This window comes from Pelodiscus sinensis, chromosome 13, assembly GCF_049634645.1.
Source record: "Pelodiscus sinensis isolate JC-2024 chromosome 13, ASM4963464v1, whole genome shotgun sequence".
NCBI classification, from domain to species: Eukaryota; Metazoa; Chordata; order Testudines; family Trionychidae; genus Pelodiscus; species Pelodiscus sinensis.
In genome coordinates, this window is record NC_134723.1 from 29132737 (window position 1) to 29148235 (window position 15499).

Sequence of the window (15499 nt, forward strand, 5' to 3'; positions counted from 1 at the left end):
TTAAATCAACGTTGTTTTCACCCGGCTGAACCACCGGGTTTGTGGGACGAGCCACGCTCGAGGACACAGTGAAACTTGTTAACCGCTGCCACCAAAAGCTCATCACATTTCATTCCCAGGCGACTTCCCCTCTACCCGCCGCCCTGCCTGCGCCAGGCCCCCACTGCGGCAGGCCCCTCGGTGGCTGTCACGATTCGGAGTCGCTGCGCGGTAGCGTTCACACCTATATTCGTAGCTGGGGTTTTTGGGGGGGAGGGGCTTTCGGAAGTGCCCTCAGGGCAGGATTCACAACGACACTCGCTGGTGTCACCCGCAGGGTGTAGCGGCTCCGGACCGCACGCAACAGCGGCAGAGCCGCGGGCGCAGGATCGGGCCCCGGAGCTGCCCTCCCCGGGAGCTCGCCCGGCGGGCCGCGTCCCGGCACCACGTCACCCCTGGGCGGTCGCCGCGCCCGCAACACGCCCGGGCCTGGGGCTATCGCTCGCCACCGCCGCCCTGAACCGCCCGCTCTGCGCCCCATTCTCCCGCTGCCGCCCCCTCCCCCCGCGCCGCGGCTCCCCGGCCCCCCAGCCTCCCCTCACCGGATTCCATCCTCCCGCTGTCGCTGTCACCATCCTCCTCCTCACGGACACACGCCGCGGAGCACGCTGGGAGTTGTAGTCCCGCGGGGAGAGAGTGAGAAAGAGAGAGACTACCGGCTGCCTACCCGGACCTTGCTGCAAACCCCCCCCTCTGCGGCGCTGGGCCGGGCTGCCGCTCTGATTGGCTGCCTGAGGGCTCTGGCCCCGCCCCCCTCACCGCGCAGGGTGGGCAGAGCGCGGCGGCATGGAGGGCTCGGTGTCCAGCGTGGAGCTCTGCAACCTGGCCTACGCGGGGCGGCTGGAGGAGCTGCAGGGCCGGCTGAGGGAGGATCGCGGCCTGGCCACCCGCACCGACCAGGTCAGGGTGGACTCGGCGGGAGGAGCGGGCGTTAGAGGCTCGCGGCTGCCGGGCCTGGAGGGGCTGGAGGGGCTGCCTGCGAGAGGGGTCGCCGGGGCCCTGGGCCGACTCGCTGTAGGGAGTAGCGCTGGGGATGGAAGACTTGGCCCCCCAGGAGATATAAAGGGGCCAGAGTGGTGTAGGGGGAGCTGGGCTATCGGGGCTCCCAGCAGGGTTAGGGCTGGGGAGCTGGGCTGTAGGCGGTGTGTGGAGAAGGGCTACTTGAAGGGGGTGGGGGAGTCTAGGTCATGTCAATTTCAGCTGGAGACCTGAGGCCTGTTCTCTCCCATGTGTTTTCCCCATTGCCTGCCTTGCCATGTTTCTGTGGGGCCCTGTGCTAGGGGTGAGCCTGTCTGGAGCTGACCCCATGTCTGTTTCTGTATGCAGGATCACAGAACAGCACTGCACTGGGCGTGCTCAGCGGGACACACGGACATCGTGCATTTGTTGTTAGGCCTCGCTGTGCCTGTCAATGACAAGGATGATGTAAGTTTTGTACATCCCTAGGAACATTCTTCAGTGGCTTTCAGAATCACGTTCTGTGCAGCTTTGGGCTCAATAGGCAATGAGTCTGACTGGCCAGATACCAAGGCTCATGACTTTGTTACAGCTGCTGCCATACTTGTTGGTTTTGGTGATCTACATGGTCTCCGTGCATAGTCCTGAGTCATGTGTATGAGGCGGGTTCTTTGAGGAGACTGTCCCACTATTGATTTGGTAGCATAACTCATTACCATAGATAGATAATAATGATAGATTTTACAAACACTGGACTCCTTGTTATGTAACTAAAATCTTATTCTATTCTGCATAGCTTTATATACTGTGCCCTAATCAGTGTAATATCTGTGTGTCTTAAATGACATGGAGAACATCTGTCATGTGCAGTTTGTTCTGACACACTCTTATCCTTTTTCCAGGAAGAGACTTGTGTGTAGTGTGTTTCTCTGAGTGTCTTATTAAAATGTATGTGCTGCTATGTGTATGTTAGACAGGGTAGGCTGAAGAAGCATAATTCCTCAAATAGAAGGTGATCAGGTTTGTGATGATTCTACGTTTTTATGGGAGTTGGTTTCCTGTTCTTGGAGCAGCTCCCAAGGAAACTGTGCCCCCTGCATAGAGTAATGTTACCTTTATGGTAGAAAACGGCTGAAGAGCAGAATTACCTAGTACTGTCTTTATCCTGAAGTTTATGGGGCTCTTTTAGATATATTGGACCAGGCCTTTGAGTGCCTTGAAGATAGGGACTGAGATCTTGAACTTTAACTTGATAGGGTACATGATGCGGATGTAGCGAGTGAGATGTAAAACGTTCCAGTTAACCAGTGGGGCTGAAACAGCTCCCTGGCTGTCTAGAACAGTCCCTCTCCATGGTGGGCCTGGCCAGGTCCCCCACCTCTGCAGGTTACACAGTGTAGCACCCCCAGAGTGGGCCCAGCAGCTCTTGCCAGCCCTGTTCCCTGGGAGGTATCTGTGCTGTGGTAGTGAAGTCTCCTCCTGGGAGTTGGGCCGGTGACAGTGGAGCCAACAGGGGTTGGTGGCCCCACTCCTGAGTAGGCTTCGCTGCAGGCTCTGCAGCGTAAAGCTAAGCTTTACGCTGCAGAGCCCTTTGAGCGTGTAACCGCTAAGATTTGTAGCGGTTACATGGTTATTGTAAGAAGTTGTTAAAATCTCTTGTAGAGAGCAGAGGATAGACTTGATGTGCTCAGGAAGTGCTGCAGAAATGGCATTTTCCTTTATTACTTCAGTTTGTCCACCAGAGTGGACAAAATAGGCATTAGACAAATAGACATTTAAGTAATGTCTACTGTGATCAGTCCTACAAGAATAATAGTCTTTTTAAAGAAGGGCGGGTTGTCAAGTTCTCTTCAGTGTTAAGCTGTCTAGCTAAAATAAGCTTCCAGGCACTTCTTTTGGGCCTTTCTGCCATTCAGTAGAATAAGATATTATTCTGAGTAAAATAGTCACACAGACAAACAGTACGAACTGCCCTATGGCAAAAAGTGGATTCTGATGTTATATTGTTTCATTACATTTTCAATGGACATTAAGATTGACCTAATATGTCTCTTCTTTTAGCACCAATTCTATTGGTTGTCACCAGAATTCTAAGAATGGTGGTAGCTGTGCAAAATGTGACTTGCAAATAGTGTAGACTTTTTCTTGCAAGTGTAGAGTTTAAAACTATTTTTTGTGCCTCTGTAGGCTGGCTGGACTCCTCTACATATTGCAGCTTCAGCGGGCCGTGATGAAATTGTGAAAGCTCTGATTGGAAAGGGTGCTCAGGTGAATGTTGTTAATCAAAATGGCTGTACACCTCTGCATTATGCAGCCTCCAAAAACAGACAAGAGGTAGGGTTTCATATGTTACCAGATCTTGCTCTTCATTATATTGTCATTAAATTGTCATTAGGTGAATTCTTTTCCCATTCTTCCTCTCTCTCCCCCACCCTCACAACCCTTCTCAGATTGCAACTATGCTGTTAGAGAATGGTGCTGATCCTGATGCAACAGATCAGTTTGAATCCACTCCATTGCACAGAGCAGCAGCCAAGGGAAATCTAAAAATTATACAGATCCTTCTGCGGTACAAAGCATCTGTGAATATACAGGACTCTGAAGGGAATACACCTCTGTAAGTGATATTACATTTCTGTTCTGTTTTTTAATCTCTCTGAACTGAAAACTCAGTTACTTAAATGCAAGTATCCTCAAACTTTCAGCTTCTTCAGAAAGCTTTATAGATGTGTAGTGAGATGGTTCATTCATTTCCAATCACCATTTTTTAATTATTTTTTTTAAAAACATACTGAAGACATTTTCGATATGTTTCCAGGTGAAGCAATGACAGAATCAAACCAAGCAATGACAGAATCACTCAGGCCATGTCTACACTACAGTTAAGATCAAAGCAGCTGCAGTCGATCTTCCCGGGTTCAGATTAGCAGGTCTAGTGAAGACATGCTAATTCAAACTGAAAGGGTGTTCCTGTCAATGCCGGTAGTCCTGCTCCTATGAGCAGTAAGGGAAGTCAAAGGGAGGGAGAGTGTGCTCCCTTCAACTTCCCACGGTGTGGATGGCGCTAAAATTCCAGTTTCAGATACTTTGACTTAAGCCATGTAATTAATATAGCTGGAGTTATGTATCTTAATTCAAATTTATCCCTTACAGTAGACTAGGCTTCAGTAAGGCTATGTCTAGACTACATTCCTCTTTCGAAAGAGGAATGTAAATGAAGCAAATTGAAAGCGCAAATGAAGTGCGGATTTAAATATCCCGCACTTCATTTGCATATTCGCATCCGAGCAGGTTTTTTTTAAAGAGTTTTTCAAAAGTGAAAGCACAGTCTAGATGGGGTTCTTTTGAGAGAGAAAACCTTTTTTGAAAGAACCCGTACTCACTTTTTCAGGAGTACGGGTTCTTTCGAAAAAGGGTTTTTGCCCTAAATCAACTCTACTGCCACCAGAGGATAGACAGTATGCCAGAGGAAGCTGTTCTGTTAGCTCTTCTTAATGATTGCCTTCTCAAAAGCATCTTATAAGAAGTTTGTTTTAATAAGTATAAAGCTTAAGGAAGGGGGAGAAGGAATCTTGGAGTTTACAAACATGTTCTTAGTCTGACCATTTCTGTAATTCTATTAATCAAGCAAACGGAAGTTAAATGCAGTTGGTCCAGTATTTGAAATGCATGTTTCTGGGGCAATATCCATTTGTATATTCTTAGGGTAAAATTGAAGTTGATGGCAAAACTCCTATTTGACTAAAATGGGGGTGAGGATTTCACTTTTAATATTTAAGAAAAAATTATGTTGTTGCACAACAGCAAACATGTCAGATTATATTTTTAAAAATCTAATACTAATGGTAGGTAAAATATTACCACTTCTAAGTGGTATAGTTTCTAATCTGTATCTTTTCCATTTTTGATGAGGGATTCTTGACTAAATGCAGTCAGTCTCAATGCATGTGAAGGCCCATTTTGCATAACTGTATTGGAGCTTTTTGACTTCCCGAAGCTGGTTGTCTCAGCATGGCACCAACCTTGCACTGAAATGGTCTTGGGCTTGAGAAGACTGCAACCTTTGGAAATACTCAAGCTGTCTATAATGGCAATGGAATGAGTGGGAACAAACTTTGAATCTTTGTTGAGGTTTGGAATTGTGTGTGTGCTCTTTCACTGTATTCATTTACTTCTTACCTCCTTGCCCCTGTGAAATACAGGCAGTCCCCGACTTACGCGGATCCGACTTATGTCGGATCCGCACTTACGAACGGGGCTTTCTCGCCCCGGAGGTCGAGGTAGCGGATTGCTACCTGCGAGCTCCGGGGCGAGAAAGCCCCGTTCGTAAGCTGCTCCGGTGCCCCTGGTCTGCTGGAGACCGTCTCCAGCAGACCAGGGGCACCGGGCGGGTTCCCGCGCTTCTGAGGCTTTGCCAGAGCAAAGCCTCAGAAGCGCGGGAACCCGCCCGCTGCTGCCGCTTGAGTCCCAGTGCCTGTGGTCTGCTGGGGACGGTCCCCAGCAGACCACAGGCACCGGGACTGAAGCCGCAGCCGCGGGGGGGGGGGGTGTCCCGCGCCTCTGAGACTTTGCCAGAGCAAAGCCTCAGAGGCGCGGCACCCCGCTGCTGCTGCTGCTCTGCTCCCCGTGTCCCTGGTCTGCTGGGGGGGGGGGCACGGATAGTGTGCCCCCCCCCCAGCAGACCAGGCTTTTGTTTTGGACCCTGGAGCAGAGCAGCTGGGGCGCTGCGGATTGGTCCTGCAGCACCCGCTCTGGGCACTACTGGACCAACCCGGCAGCACCCCAGCTGCTCTGCCCCAGGTCCTGATTCAGCCGCTGCTGGTCAGTTTCAGCAGTGGCTGAATCAGGACGCCTGGGGCAGAGCAGCTGGGGTGCTGCTGGGTTGGTCCAGTAGCGCCGAGGAGCGGTGCTACTGGAGCAACTCAGCAGCACCCCAGCTGCTCTGCCCCAGGCGTCCCCAAGTCAGCCGCTGCTGAAACTGACCAGCGCTGACTACAGGAAGCCCGAGGCAGAGTTGCTCTGCCCCAGGCTTCCTGGAATCAGCGCTCATCAGTTTCAGCAGCAGCTGACTTGGGGAAGCTTGGGGTTCTTAAGTTGAATCTGTATGTAAGTCAGAACTGGCGGTCAGTTTCAGCAGCGGCTGAATCTGGACGCCAGTTCCGACTTACATACAGATTCAACTTAAGAACAAACCTGCAGTCCCTATCTTGTACGTAACCCGGGGACTGCCTGTATCCTTAAGGCTTGACTTGTGGCTATCTATAAGCTCCCTAGTGACTAGCACTTTCAATTTGGTAGAATTGGCAGTGATCGTGGGTTTATTTTCTTGTTACAGCCATTTAGCCTGTGATGAAGAGAGAGTGGATGAGGCAAAGCTGTTGGTGTCCCATGGTGCAAGTATTTACATTGAGAATAAAGAAGAAAAGACCCCATTGAAAGTGGCAAAAAGTGGCCTGGGAGCTGTACTTAAGAGACTGGTGGAAGGCTAGCAGTGTTGTATAAGTTATGACTTGAATTCCACTCCTGATGCACACATTTAAGACTATTACCTTAATATTTTGATAGCTTAATGGTGATGGCTTAAATTTCATTATAATGTGCATATGTATGTATGTAGTGGTATATGTCAGTACTCTTCCATTGCACCACCAAGCACATTTCTAATTGCCTGTTAAGTAAACCAGCAGCACTTTAAAAAATAATTTTAGTATCCTGCAGTTTTATTTCATGTAAAATTACTGTTACTTTCATAAATTGGATTTGGAAGAAACCTGTTAGATCATTCTTTCTATTTTACAGGGCCTACTGTGGGATTGTTTCTTTGTAGTACACTTGGGACCATTGTAGTCTGGGACTCTGTGGTCCAGCAACATCTGTTGTCTGGCAGGACCTCGGATGTTGCTGGACCAGAGAGCTCCAGTGGCTGGGAGCAGGAACTGACTGATAGTCCAGTGTCAGAGATACAGGAGCCAGGGCTGGTGGCAGAGCACAGCTGAACTGGGAGTGTGTCCCAGTGATTGGAGCTGGCAGCAAGGTTGGCAGCTGGGAAGGGAGCCTGGAGCAGAGATCATTGGCCAGGAGGAGCATTGCACTCCATCCCAGTGTACTTCCCCTGCCTCAGACCCAGGCTCCCCTAGTGCTTCCCCATCCCAGTACACTCTCCCCTGCCTCAGACTCAGGCCCCTCTAGTGCCCCCCCCATCCCAGTGCACTCCCCCCTCCCCCGAGGCAGGCATTCTCAGTGTTGGGAGCCCAGTTCCAATCAAATCTCCCCCCTTTCCCCCGCAGACCCAGGCATGGAGGAACAATCTTACTTTTAAAGTGGCTGCTCCTGCCGCCCGGCACGGCTGCCTCAGCTTGTAGGGGAGGCATCTTGATATCCATATTTCTCATTTCTTTTCCCAGCTTAATCCAATTTTTATTTCTCTTCAGATCATTCTAAACCAGTGTTTTTGAAGGTGTTCTGTGGAATCACTCTCAGCAACACATTAACTCGCTACTCCAGTTTGTTTATTTACCGGCGCCATGGCCACGGAGCCTCGCAGCTCCCGTTGGCTCCATTTCATCCTTTGCAGCCAAGGGGAGACGTGGAAAGCTGCATGGGCTGGGCTGTCACTTCCTGCTGCTCCCTTTGGCCACAAAGACAAAAAGGAGCCAATGGGATCTGTGAGGCTCCAATAAATAAACAAACTGGTGCAGCCAGTTAAAGTGTTGCTGAGAGTGATCCCGCGGAACACTTTTAGAAACACTGCTCTAAACTATTCCTCTCTCTCTGTGCTGTATAGATTGCTATCGACTACTTCTAGTGGTTAATTCTGTCGCTGCCTCTTTCGTTTGTCAAACCTCCTTTTGACATAGCTATAAATACTTAACTCTCAATATGTCCTTATTACTTGGCCTGTCTGGTCCATACTGTGATGTTCCTTTCATTTTGTCAAACACTTCTTGGTAACAAGGTTCTCTAGCTGTGTCTAATAATGTACATGCAGATTTGCTACCGCTCCCGCAGAGATACTATCCTCTAATTACTTTGCTTTCTGTTGACCCAGTATATCTCACTGAAAGTTTCCATCTAATTTTACTGTTCACTATCTCCTTTAATTGACATCCCAGCTTTTGCTCATTGACTGCCTGTGGTCTGGATTTTTTTCCCTCAGATATACTATCTTGAATCTCATTGAATTGCTTTCTCTTTCAGTCTTTTTTTAACTCTCTCCATTTATCTTCTGTCAGTGCTCCCAGCATGGTGCATCCCACTGTGTAATATTATCTTTGACTTATATAATTTTCACTTGTTTCACATCAATAGTCCAAGGCACCTTTATTTACCTTATTTATAGGAAGGTAAAATTGTCGTGTGACTGAAAAAGTTGTTCATGGGCATGGATTTAGATTGGCATATTTTATCTCTTCCTATGTGTTCTCCAAAGCAGCAGTTCGCAACCGCTGGTCCATGCTATAAAAAAGGTTGAGAACCACTGCTCCAAAGCATTCAGAGAATAGATATGGCAAAACCTAATTTTACTGTCTTGATTTTTGTACTAATAGCCTCCTAGGTGATAACTATCAAAAGCTGCAAATAGTGCCCGGAGGTTGCATCCTTGCAGAAAGTTATCACTATATTTAGCTTTCTTTGAATTTTCCCTGCTTGAATTACATGGCTATAAACCGCCTACCCGCAGAAGCTCCCTCTTACGCCATGAGGACTTACAAAATAAAACAGGTTTTTCCAGAAATCAGTTGTTTTGGAAAATACTCTTATTTCCAGTAGGATCACAGCAGTACGCATTCCTAACTTGGAGCTGAACGCTTCAGGAATAAATACACTTCTCAGGAGATCAAACAATCACCATTCCACCATTGCTTTTCTCTCTTGTGGGGGAAGGAAAGCTGGGACTCAGAGTTTTGACTCATTATGAAAGTGTCTTTTCATCTAAGACAATTGCCAGTAAAATCATATACCTAAATGTGAACTCTCAGAGTTGTGGGAGAGTAGTGTATCCTCATGTTCTCCTTTCTGGACTAGTCTGAGTTGCATGATGTTATAGCCATAGGATATGAACAGATTGTACTTTTTACTGTAAATTAATTCCATGCTGACCCCTGCCTGCTGTACCATTGTGTCACAGGAGTAAATCCATGAAGTGATGTAGTCCTGTGCTTTGCCTGCTAACCAAGCATTTGATGGCTTCCTCCTCCTCTTCCTGGCACTGTCCCATGTTTTAACTTTTTTGCTGATGGACATTGAATGGGTGTCACGCAAAATGCTTTTCTATTAGTTTAGTTACATTGTGTGTTGTCATTCCTGAATAGAATTGACATTGCCACTGCATTGCATTAGGAAGCATATGATTAACATGTAATTCACTGATGGTAAAAGCACCTCAGTGTCAGGGAAGTATAAAATTGAGAATACAGGATTTAGAGGCAAGGAATTGTTTTAACAGGTAACAGTGAGATTTCTTAGACATTCCCCCTTCCACAGTTTTTGGTGGATTTTTGTTTGGGCGGGGTTAGATTATTGTTCGCTACAGAATTTTGTTAAGCAAAGTTTTGTAAAAGCAAACTTTATTAAACTCTTGTAACAAAAGAATCTGTATCATTAGCTAAATCACTTATGCACATAAATCATATAAGAGCAAATCAGTAAGTGAAAATATTGCCAGAGCTGAGATGCAGGAGAGACTGCATGTAAAAAGAATCAGTCTATCCTTCAGTTACAAGGAAAAGTCACAAACCCAAATTATAAAACTTCCACGGTACAAATATACAAGGGAATGAAGTCTTGCTGTTTCCTACCAACAATTGTAAAGCAAACCAGAAAATGGTATTTATACACTTCACACAAAGTAACCTCCACATTACAAAACAATGTAGTTTGAAGTTTTCTGGGGGGGAGAGTGGCAGGATGCAAGCAAAATTTGCTCTTTAATAATAAGCAGAACTGGCTGACAGAGAAGTCAATGATTTTTGGCTATGATGCTTTTCAACCTGCATCTTTTAAAATGTCCAAGGTCTGAGCTTTCAGATAAATATATTTCTTGGTTTAGAGTTTATGTAAATCCCTGAGTCTGTTACTCATCTATGATGCAAGTACGTTGTTGCAAGGAGTGGAATTCTACTGTAATTCCTCTAAAACTGTTGTTGAGAGAGGAGTGAAGCCAGTGTCATCCAAGCTATGTGGCTTTTATGAGAAGATGGGATACAGTAGGACAGAAGGGAACAGACAGTAACTGTTATGTTGCTTTGTCCCTGATAAGTCAGCAGTATTATAGGTGCTTAATGCTGCTCACTGCAACAACTCACATTCCATGCCCAAAAAACCCTGGAGTGAACAGAGAGCTGAGTGTAGCATGGCTTGTCCAGCAGCAGTGCAGGGGAGGGAGGGCAGGCAGGAGCCAGTACATGCAGGGAGCTGGCTCCCCGCTTGTATTAACTCCTGCTGAGCCAACTGCACTCCCTCCCGCAATATAGAGGCAGCAGAGGGCGCGGATGGAAGCTGGCTTAAAAGCCAGCTTCCTGTGAGCACGGACTTCCCGGTGTAAATGTGTATCCCCTGAAAGTTTCAGGGGATACATGTTTACAAAATTAACTGCATTTTAACACCCCTAAGAAACACATCAACTTCACTTAGTAAAAATCCACCACATAAACTTACTTTGTCTGAAAATCCTCCCCTACTTCCAAACTAGCATTCTATAGAGGTGCATTAAAAATATTGCGTTAGGAAGTTATCTTTTTATATTAGCCAAGAACTACTGTTGCATACTTCATTTGCAATGAGTTTTACAGATGTTGCACATCCCATTCATATTCAGCAAATATATGACTAGTAGCAGTTCCGTGAATATTCAAATGACGTGTATTATTGCAGAAATCATAGTTACATCTTTACCTTTAACTTAATTCACTAAGCTATATTAAGGGAAAAAGCATAGAAGTGGGATGAAGAAAACTAGGAAGGGAAATTAATCTATATGATTACACAATATGCATATAAAAATGAAGACTATGCTATTTAAAATGTCCATATCAAATCTGAAGCCATGAAATGTCAATTAAAAACAAAATAAAATGTAGCTACAAACAGGGTCATTGATAGAATCACTTGTATTGTGCATGAGAGTAGGACCAAAGTACTACTTAAGGATAGCCTTTTACAGTGGAAACATTTTTGCTAATAAAGTTTATTCTGTTGTTAATTAGGTAGAGGGCTCTGGTAATTCACTTGAAATATTTCATTAGCAAACGTTTTTACCTGGGCTGAGGACTGACATATAATCAATGAGCAGATTGTACCTCTTTGTGGCTTTTTTTTTCTAGTGGGATTGTTTAGTACTGAAATGTGTGTTATGTTCACAAGGCAACTTCAATAAGATTACAGAACATTTCAGGTAACCTCATCATAATGATCATGGAATTTAAGGACCCAATCCTACTGTTGTTGCTCAGGCAAAAGATCTATTAAAAGCAATAGAAGTTTTGCCTGCTGAGGCGTCTCTAAGTAATTACTTCAGATTTTGCCCAGATATTTTAGATATTGGGGTACCCACTAGGGTGAAATCTTGACACTGGAGGTTTTCCCACTCACTTCTGCAACTTCAGGATTTCACCCCTATCTTCTAGCCCAATCAATTTTCAACTGAGGCAACAAAACAGAAAAAATGTGGCCAAGTACATTGTAACACGATATGTGGAATTTAAGTGTGTGTAAAGAGGACTCCCTAGAATACAGCAAAGTGGTAGATGTGGAATTTTATAAATGCTAGTTGGCCAAAACTATAAAATCTCTTTTATACAAACCATACTTAACACCTCATCAGTCTGAATTGCTGAGTTTGACTCAAATGTTGATACCCTCTTTTGGTTAATGAGCCATTCATACAGCCTCTGATCATCCATGATAACCCAAGAACAGCAACAATCCTACTACTTTAATTCAAGGTGTAACTGCATTAGATGTGAGAGAGAAACAGTCTGTTACTGTTGCTGGAACTGGTTATTATGAGGCAGATATGAACACGTGCTCTAAGAATCTGCTCCTGTATCTGTTGAAATCTGTAGCAAAACTCTCACTGATTTCCAGGATGAAGGGTCAGGTCCTTAGACATTGTACAGGAAACCCTCAAGATGCAACCGCCCACGCTGCAACCAATTTTGTAAGTGCAGAAGGGGCTGAAAACTCCCAACTTACGTCCTCAGCCTGCATTTATGACGGCGCACAACGCCTATCGTAAATGAGGATTTGAGTTATGATGTCCCCGACTTGCGACGCTTCCCCAAGAACCAGTCACGTCACAAGTCGGGGGCTACCTGTAATGTATTTGCTGAGACAGTTGTCCTGTGTCTGTCTTAGCACGTGTGATGCTTCAGATTGACTGGCAATGGCAGACTGATTTCTTTCAGAAAAGGGACTCATGTTTACAAGCCATCATAGCTTCACCAGCAGCCAATAAGAAAACATCATTGTTGTCTGTATTTCCAAACCCATTTAATAATTAATACTCTCAAATAGGCTGGATAAATGCAGACATTTTCAATGCTGTCATTCATATTTGGTACATAGTCGTAGCTAGTTAGTTAATATCTGCAATAACAAAACTGAAAAATGAGACATTGATATATGTACTTCTTGGATGGTTGAAGGCATGATCTTAAAACACTTGCCTTGTGATTAATGCCATAAATGCAGGTGAAGAGGTTATAACCACACTCGTACCTGCATTAATTCAATACCAATATTTTTGATGATGGAGTTTGTAGCTGATCAGGAAATTGCAGTTGAATTTTTAGGCTCTTGCTTGTGTCTCCTCTCCTTTCATCTCTTCATTTTCAGGCATTCCAGAGGCAGCAGTTTCCCCAGCAGTAGAGTTTTCATTTGTTGCATTAGGTTCTCCACTTGGTGTAGCTGTGGCAGCATACTCATTTTCTTGGGTGGGTATATTAACATACTCCACATTTGTCTGTTGCTTCTGAGTCATTGGTCTGCAGGAAGACAGGATGAAGGCTAGGTTAATTAATCACAAATTGAAATCCTACTTATTATAGAGCCATCCAAAAGGAATATTTTAGAAAGCTCTGGCCTAATAACTATAGTATGATTATTTAAATTACACACTAGTGCCTAGAGTTCCCCATTGTATATAAAAAGTATTGTGGTACAATTTGCAGGAGACATAAAGATTGGCAGAGTAGTAAATAAGGATGAGGAGACTGCAGTCAGATGGAGGGATCCAAATTGTTTGGTAAGCTGGGTCCATTCAAACATACATTTAAATACAGATAACTGCAAGGTTCTGCATGCAGGCCCTATATATGGAATGTAGGAGTGTATCCTGAAAAAGTAGCAACGCTGAAAAAAAGGTAGGGATTATAATGGACAAACAACATGAGCTCTTCGTACAATGCTGTGGCAAAATGTGCTAATGCAGTTCTTGGATGTATAAATTAGAGTACTGAATATAGGAGTAAGGGAGGTGATTTTACCTCTATATATGGGAATGGTGAGACCAGCACTATAATCCTTGTTTTGTGTCCCTATTAGTGAAAGGATATTGAAAAACTGGAAAGGATACAGAAAAGAGCCACAAAAGTGATTTCAGATCTGTGAAAATGACCTACGGTGAGAAATCTAAGGTGTTCGATCTATTATCTCTTTGTACATTTTAGAAATGTGCATCTGTCTGTCTGAGAGTCTGTCTGTGAGTCTTTGTTCAAGAACTCCTCCGAAAGGCTAAGAACTAGGACCACTACATTTGGTGTGCAGCTTCCTCTTCTCTTTACTTAAAGCAAGGTCAGGATTCGGTTGTGCCAGGAAAATGGGAAGGGGTGGGAAATGGGACTGTTTTCCAAAACATGGAAAGGAAGGGGCTGTTTGGAGGGAAGCTATACTCACAGTGACCACTGGGGGTAGTGAGCATAGGAGAGAGCTATATTGCAGAGTGACCACTGCGGGAAACGGTATCATGAAGGGAATGGCCAGCTGGTGATGGAGCTCACGATCTTTCCTGCCACCAGATTGAGTAAGTGGGGCCCTTCCACCCCATCCTAGGAAAGGGCAAAGGGGAGGGGAAAGGAAAGGACAGCCCCTCCCTCCCCCCAGCCTACTGCCCTTAACCCCCTTTCCCCACAGTTCTGCCCTGACTCCTGCAGTCTCCATACCATCAGCCCCCTGCCCTGCAGAACCCAGGCAACACTGGATAAATATTCTAGTCTTATTCAAAAGAAGATTACAAGGTGACTTGATTTCTCTGCATGGGTACCATCTCAGGAGAAAATACAATGGTACAAAAGAGTTCCTATTAACTTTGTGCAGAAAGGCAGAACAAGAACCATTGGCTGCAAGATAAAGCTGCACAAACTTTAGACTCCCAAAGGAAGTAGTGGATTCTTCATATCTTGTAATCTTCAAATCAATACTGGATGCTCTTCTAGAAGCTGTTTTAGTCCAGTGGTCATCAACCAGTGGATCGGGATCTAGTGGTAGATCTTGGAACCTTTGACAGGTGATCCTGACTGGTTTGGCCAGGAAGCTATCAAGTGCTGGCACTTCTGTTGCCCCCCTCCCCACCCCTCACACTGTCATGCTACTCCTGCCCTCTGCCTTGGAACTGGCCCCCTGGGAGCCTCCTGCTTGCTGTGCAGGGTGGGGGAGGAGGAAGAGGGAGCACTGATATCAAGGTGTCCCTCCTCCTTCCCACTTCTGTACCTTATCTCCATAGAGGGAGAAGGTGATGGAGAGAACTTGGCAATGCAAATCTCTGTCCCTCACACACTGTGTGTGTGTCTGTCATTCTCACAAACACACACTGTCCTTCACTCTCATCTCCTGCCCCAACACATATGTGGGGGGCTGTTATTTCTGTTACTGCTTGCAAGGTGTGTTACGTTTGGTTTTCGAATGATTTGTGCATTTAATTCCTTGAGTAGTGGGTTCTACAATGCCTAACCTGTCGTGGCTGGAGTCATTATCCCCATGGTAATTGCTGCTCCTGGAAGTGGCTGGAATTTGCCTGCAACCCCTGAGAGAAGCAGAGCAGGGGGTCTCCACATACTGTCCTTGCCTGCAGACACCACTCCTGCAGCTCCCATTGATCAGTAATGGGGAACCATGGCCAGTAGAAGCTAGTGCCTGTAGATGAGGGGCAGCACATGGAGCCATTGCTGTACATGCCAGCTGCTTTCAGGAGTGGTGCAGGGCCAGGGCAGGATTAAACCTACCTTAACAATACTGCTCCACCACCTGGAAGTCATCTCAGTTAAACGGTGCCCAGCCACAGCCTGCTTCCTGAACCCCATTCCCAGCCCTAAACCTTCTCCTGCACCCAACATCCTGCGCCAGACATGAGTCCCCCTGCACCCAAACTCCTTGTCAGAGCTTGGACCCTCTGGGCTCCAATCCCCATTCTGGGCTAATCCCAGAGCACCTCCCACACTCCAAATTCCTTGGCCCAAGACCAGAACCTACTCTCAAACCCACTACCTGGTGAAAGTGAGTGAGTAGG

At 45.8% G+C, this 15499-nt stretch overlaps 3 protein-coding genes across 6 annotated transcripts in view; 1 reads left to right on the plus strand and 2 right to left on the minus strand.

Annotated features, from left to right (window-relative positions):
• The window catches only part of ATG4A (autophagy related 4A cysteine peptidase), a 31119-nt gene extending 30400 nt beyond the window's left edge, over positions 1-719 (minus strand). For 3 of the 4 annotated variants that reach the window (XM_075940950.1, XM_075940949.1, XM_075940948.1), the window contains exon 1: positions 582-719. In XM_075940950.1, coding sequence (XP_075797065.1) covers positions 582-591 — 10 coding nt within the window. In that variant the 5' untranslated portion in view covers positions 592-719. The remainder of the gene's footprint in view (positions 1-581) is intronic. The other variant, XM_075940951.1, reaches the window with a different exon arrangement.
• Positions 680-6766, plus strand: PSMD10 (proteasome 26S subunit, non-ATPase 10). Its single transcript, XM_075940953.1, has 5 exons — positions 680-939; positions 1366-1464; positions 3184-3330; positions 3447-3613; positions 6332-6766. Exons 1-5 carry the CDS (start codon positions 826-828, stop codon positions 6483-6485), a joined length of 681 nt encoding a protein of 226 aa, XP_075797068.1. The 5' UTR covers positions 680-825; the 3' UTR covers positions 6486-6766.
• Positions 6767-10441: 3675 nt separating this feature from the next.
• The window catches only part of VSIG1 (V-set and immunoglobulin domain containing 1), a 37985-nt gene continuing 32927 nt past the window's right edge, over positions 10442-15499 (minus strand). Inside the window, exon 7 of the mRNA XM_014580128.3 lies at positions 10442-12980. Coding sequence (XP_014435614.2) covers positions 12785-12980 — 196 coding nt within the window. The 3' untranslated portion in view covers positions 10442-12784. The remainder of the gene's footprint in view (positions 12981-15499) is intronic.

What these genes read in the sequence shown, in the direction of transcription:
- PSMD10 (XM_075940953.1), top strand. Translation starts at nt 826, where the DNA reads ATGGAGGGCTCGGTGTCCAGCGTGGAGCTCTGCAACCTGGCCTACGCG. An exon ending in TGGCCACCCGCACCGACCAG is followed by an intron (nt 940 to 1,365) that starts GTCAGGGTGGAC and finishes TTCTGTATGCAG; the next exon opens with GATCACAGAACAGCACTGCA. An exon ending in CCTCCAAAAACAGACAAGAG is followed by an intron (nt 3,331 to 3,446) that starts GTAGGGTTTCAT and finishes AACCCTTCTCAG; the next exon opens with ATTGCAACTATGCTGTTAGA.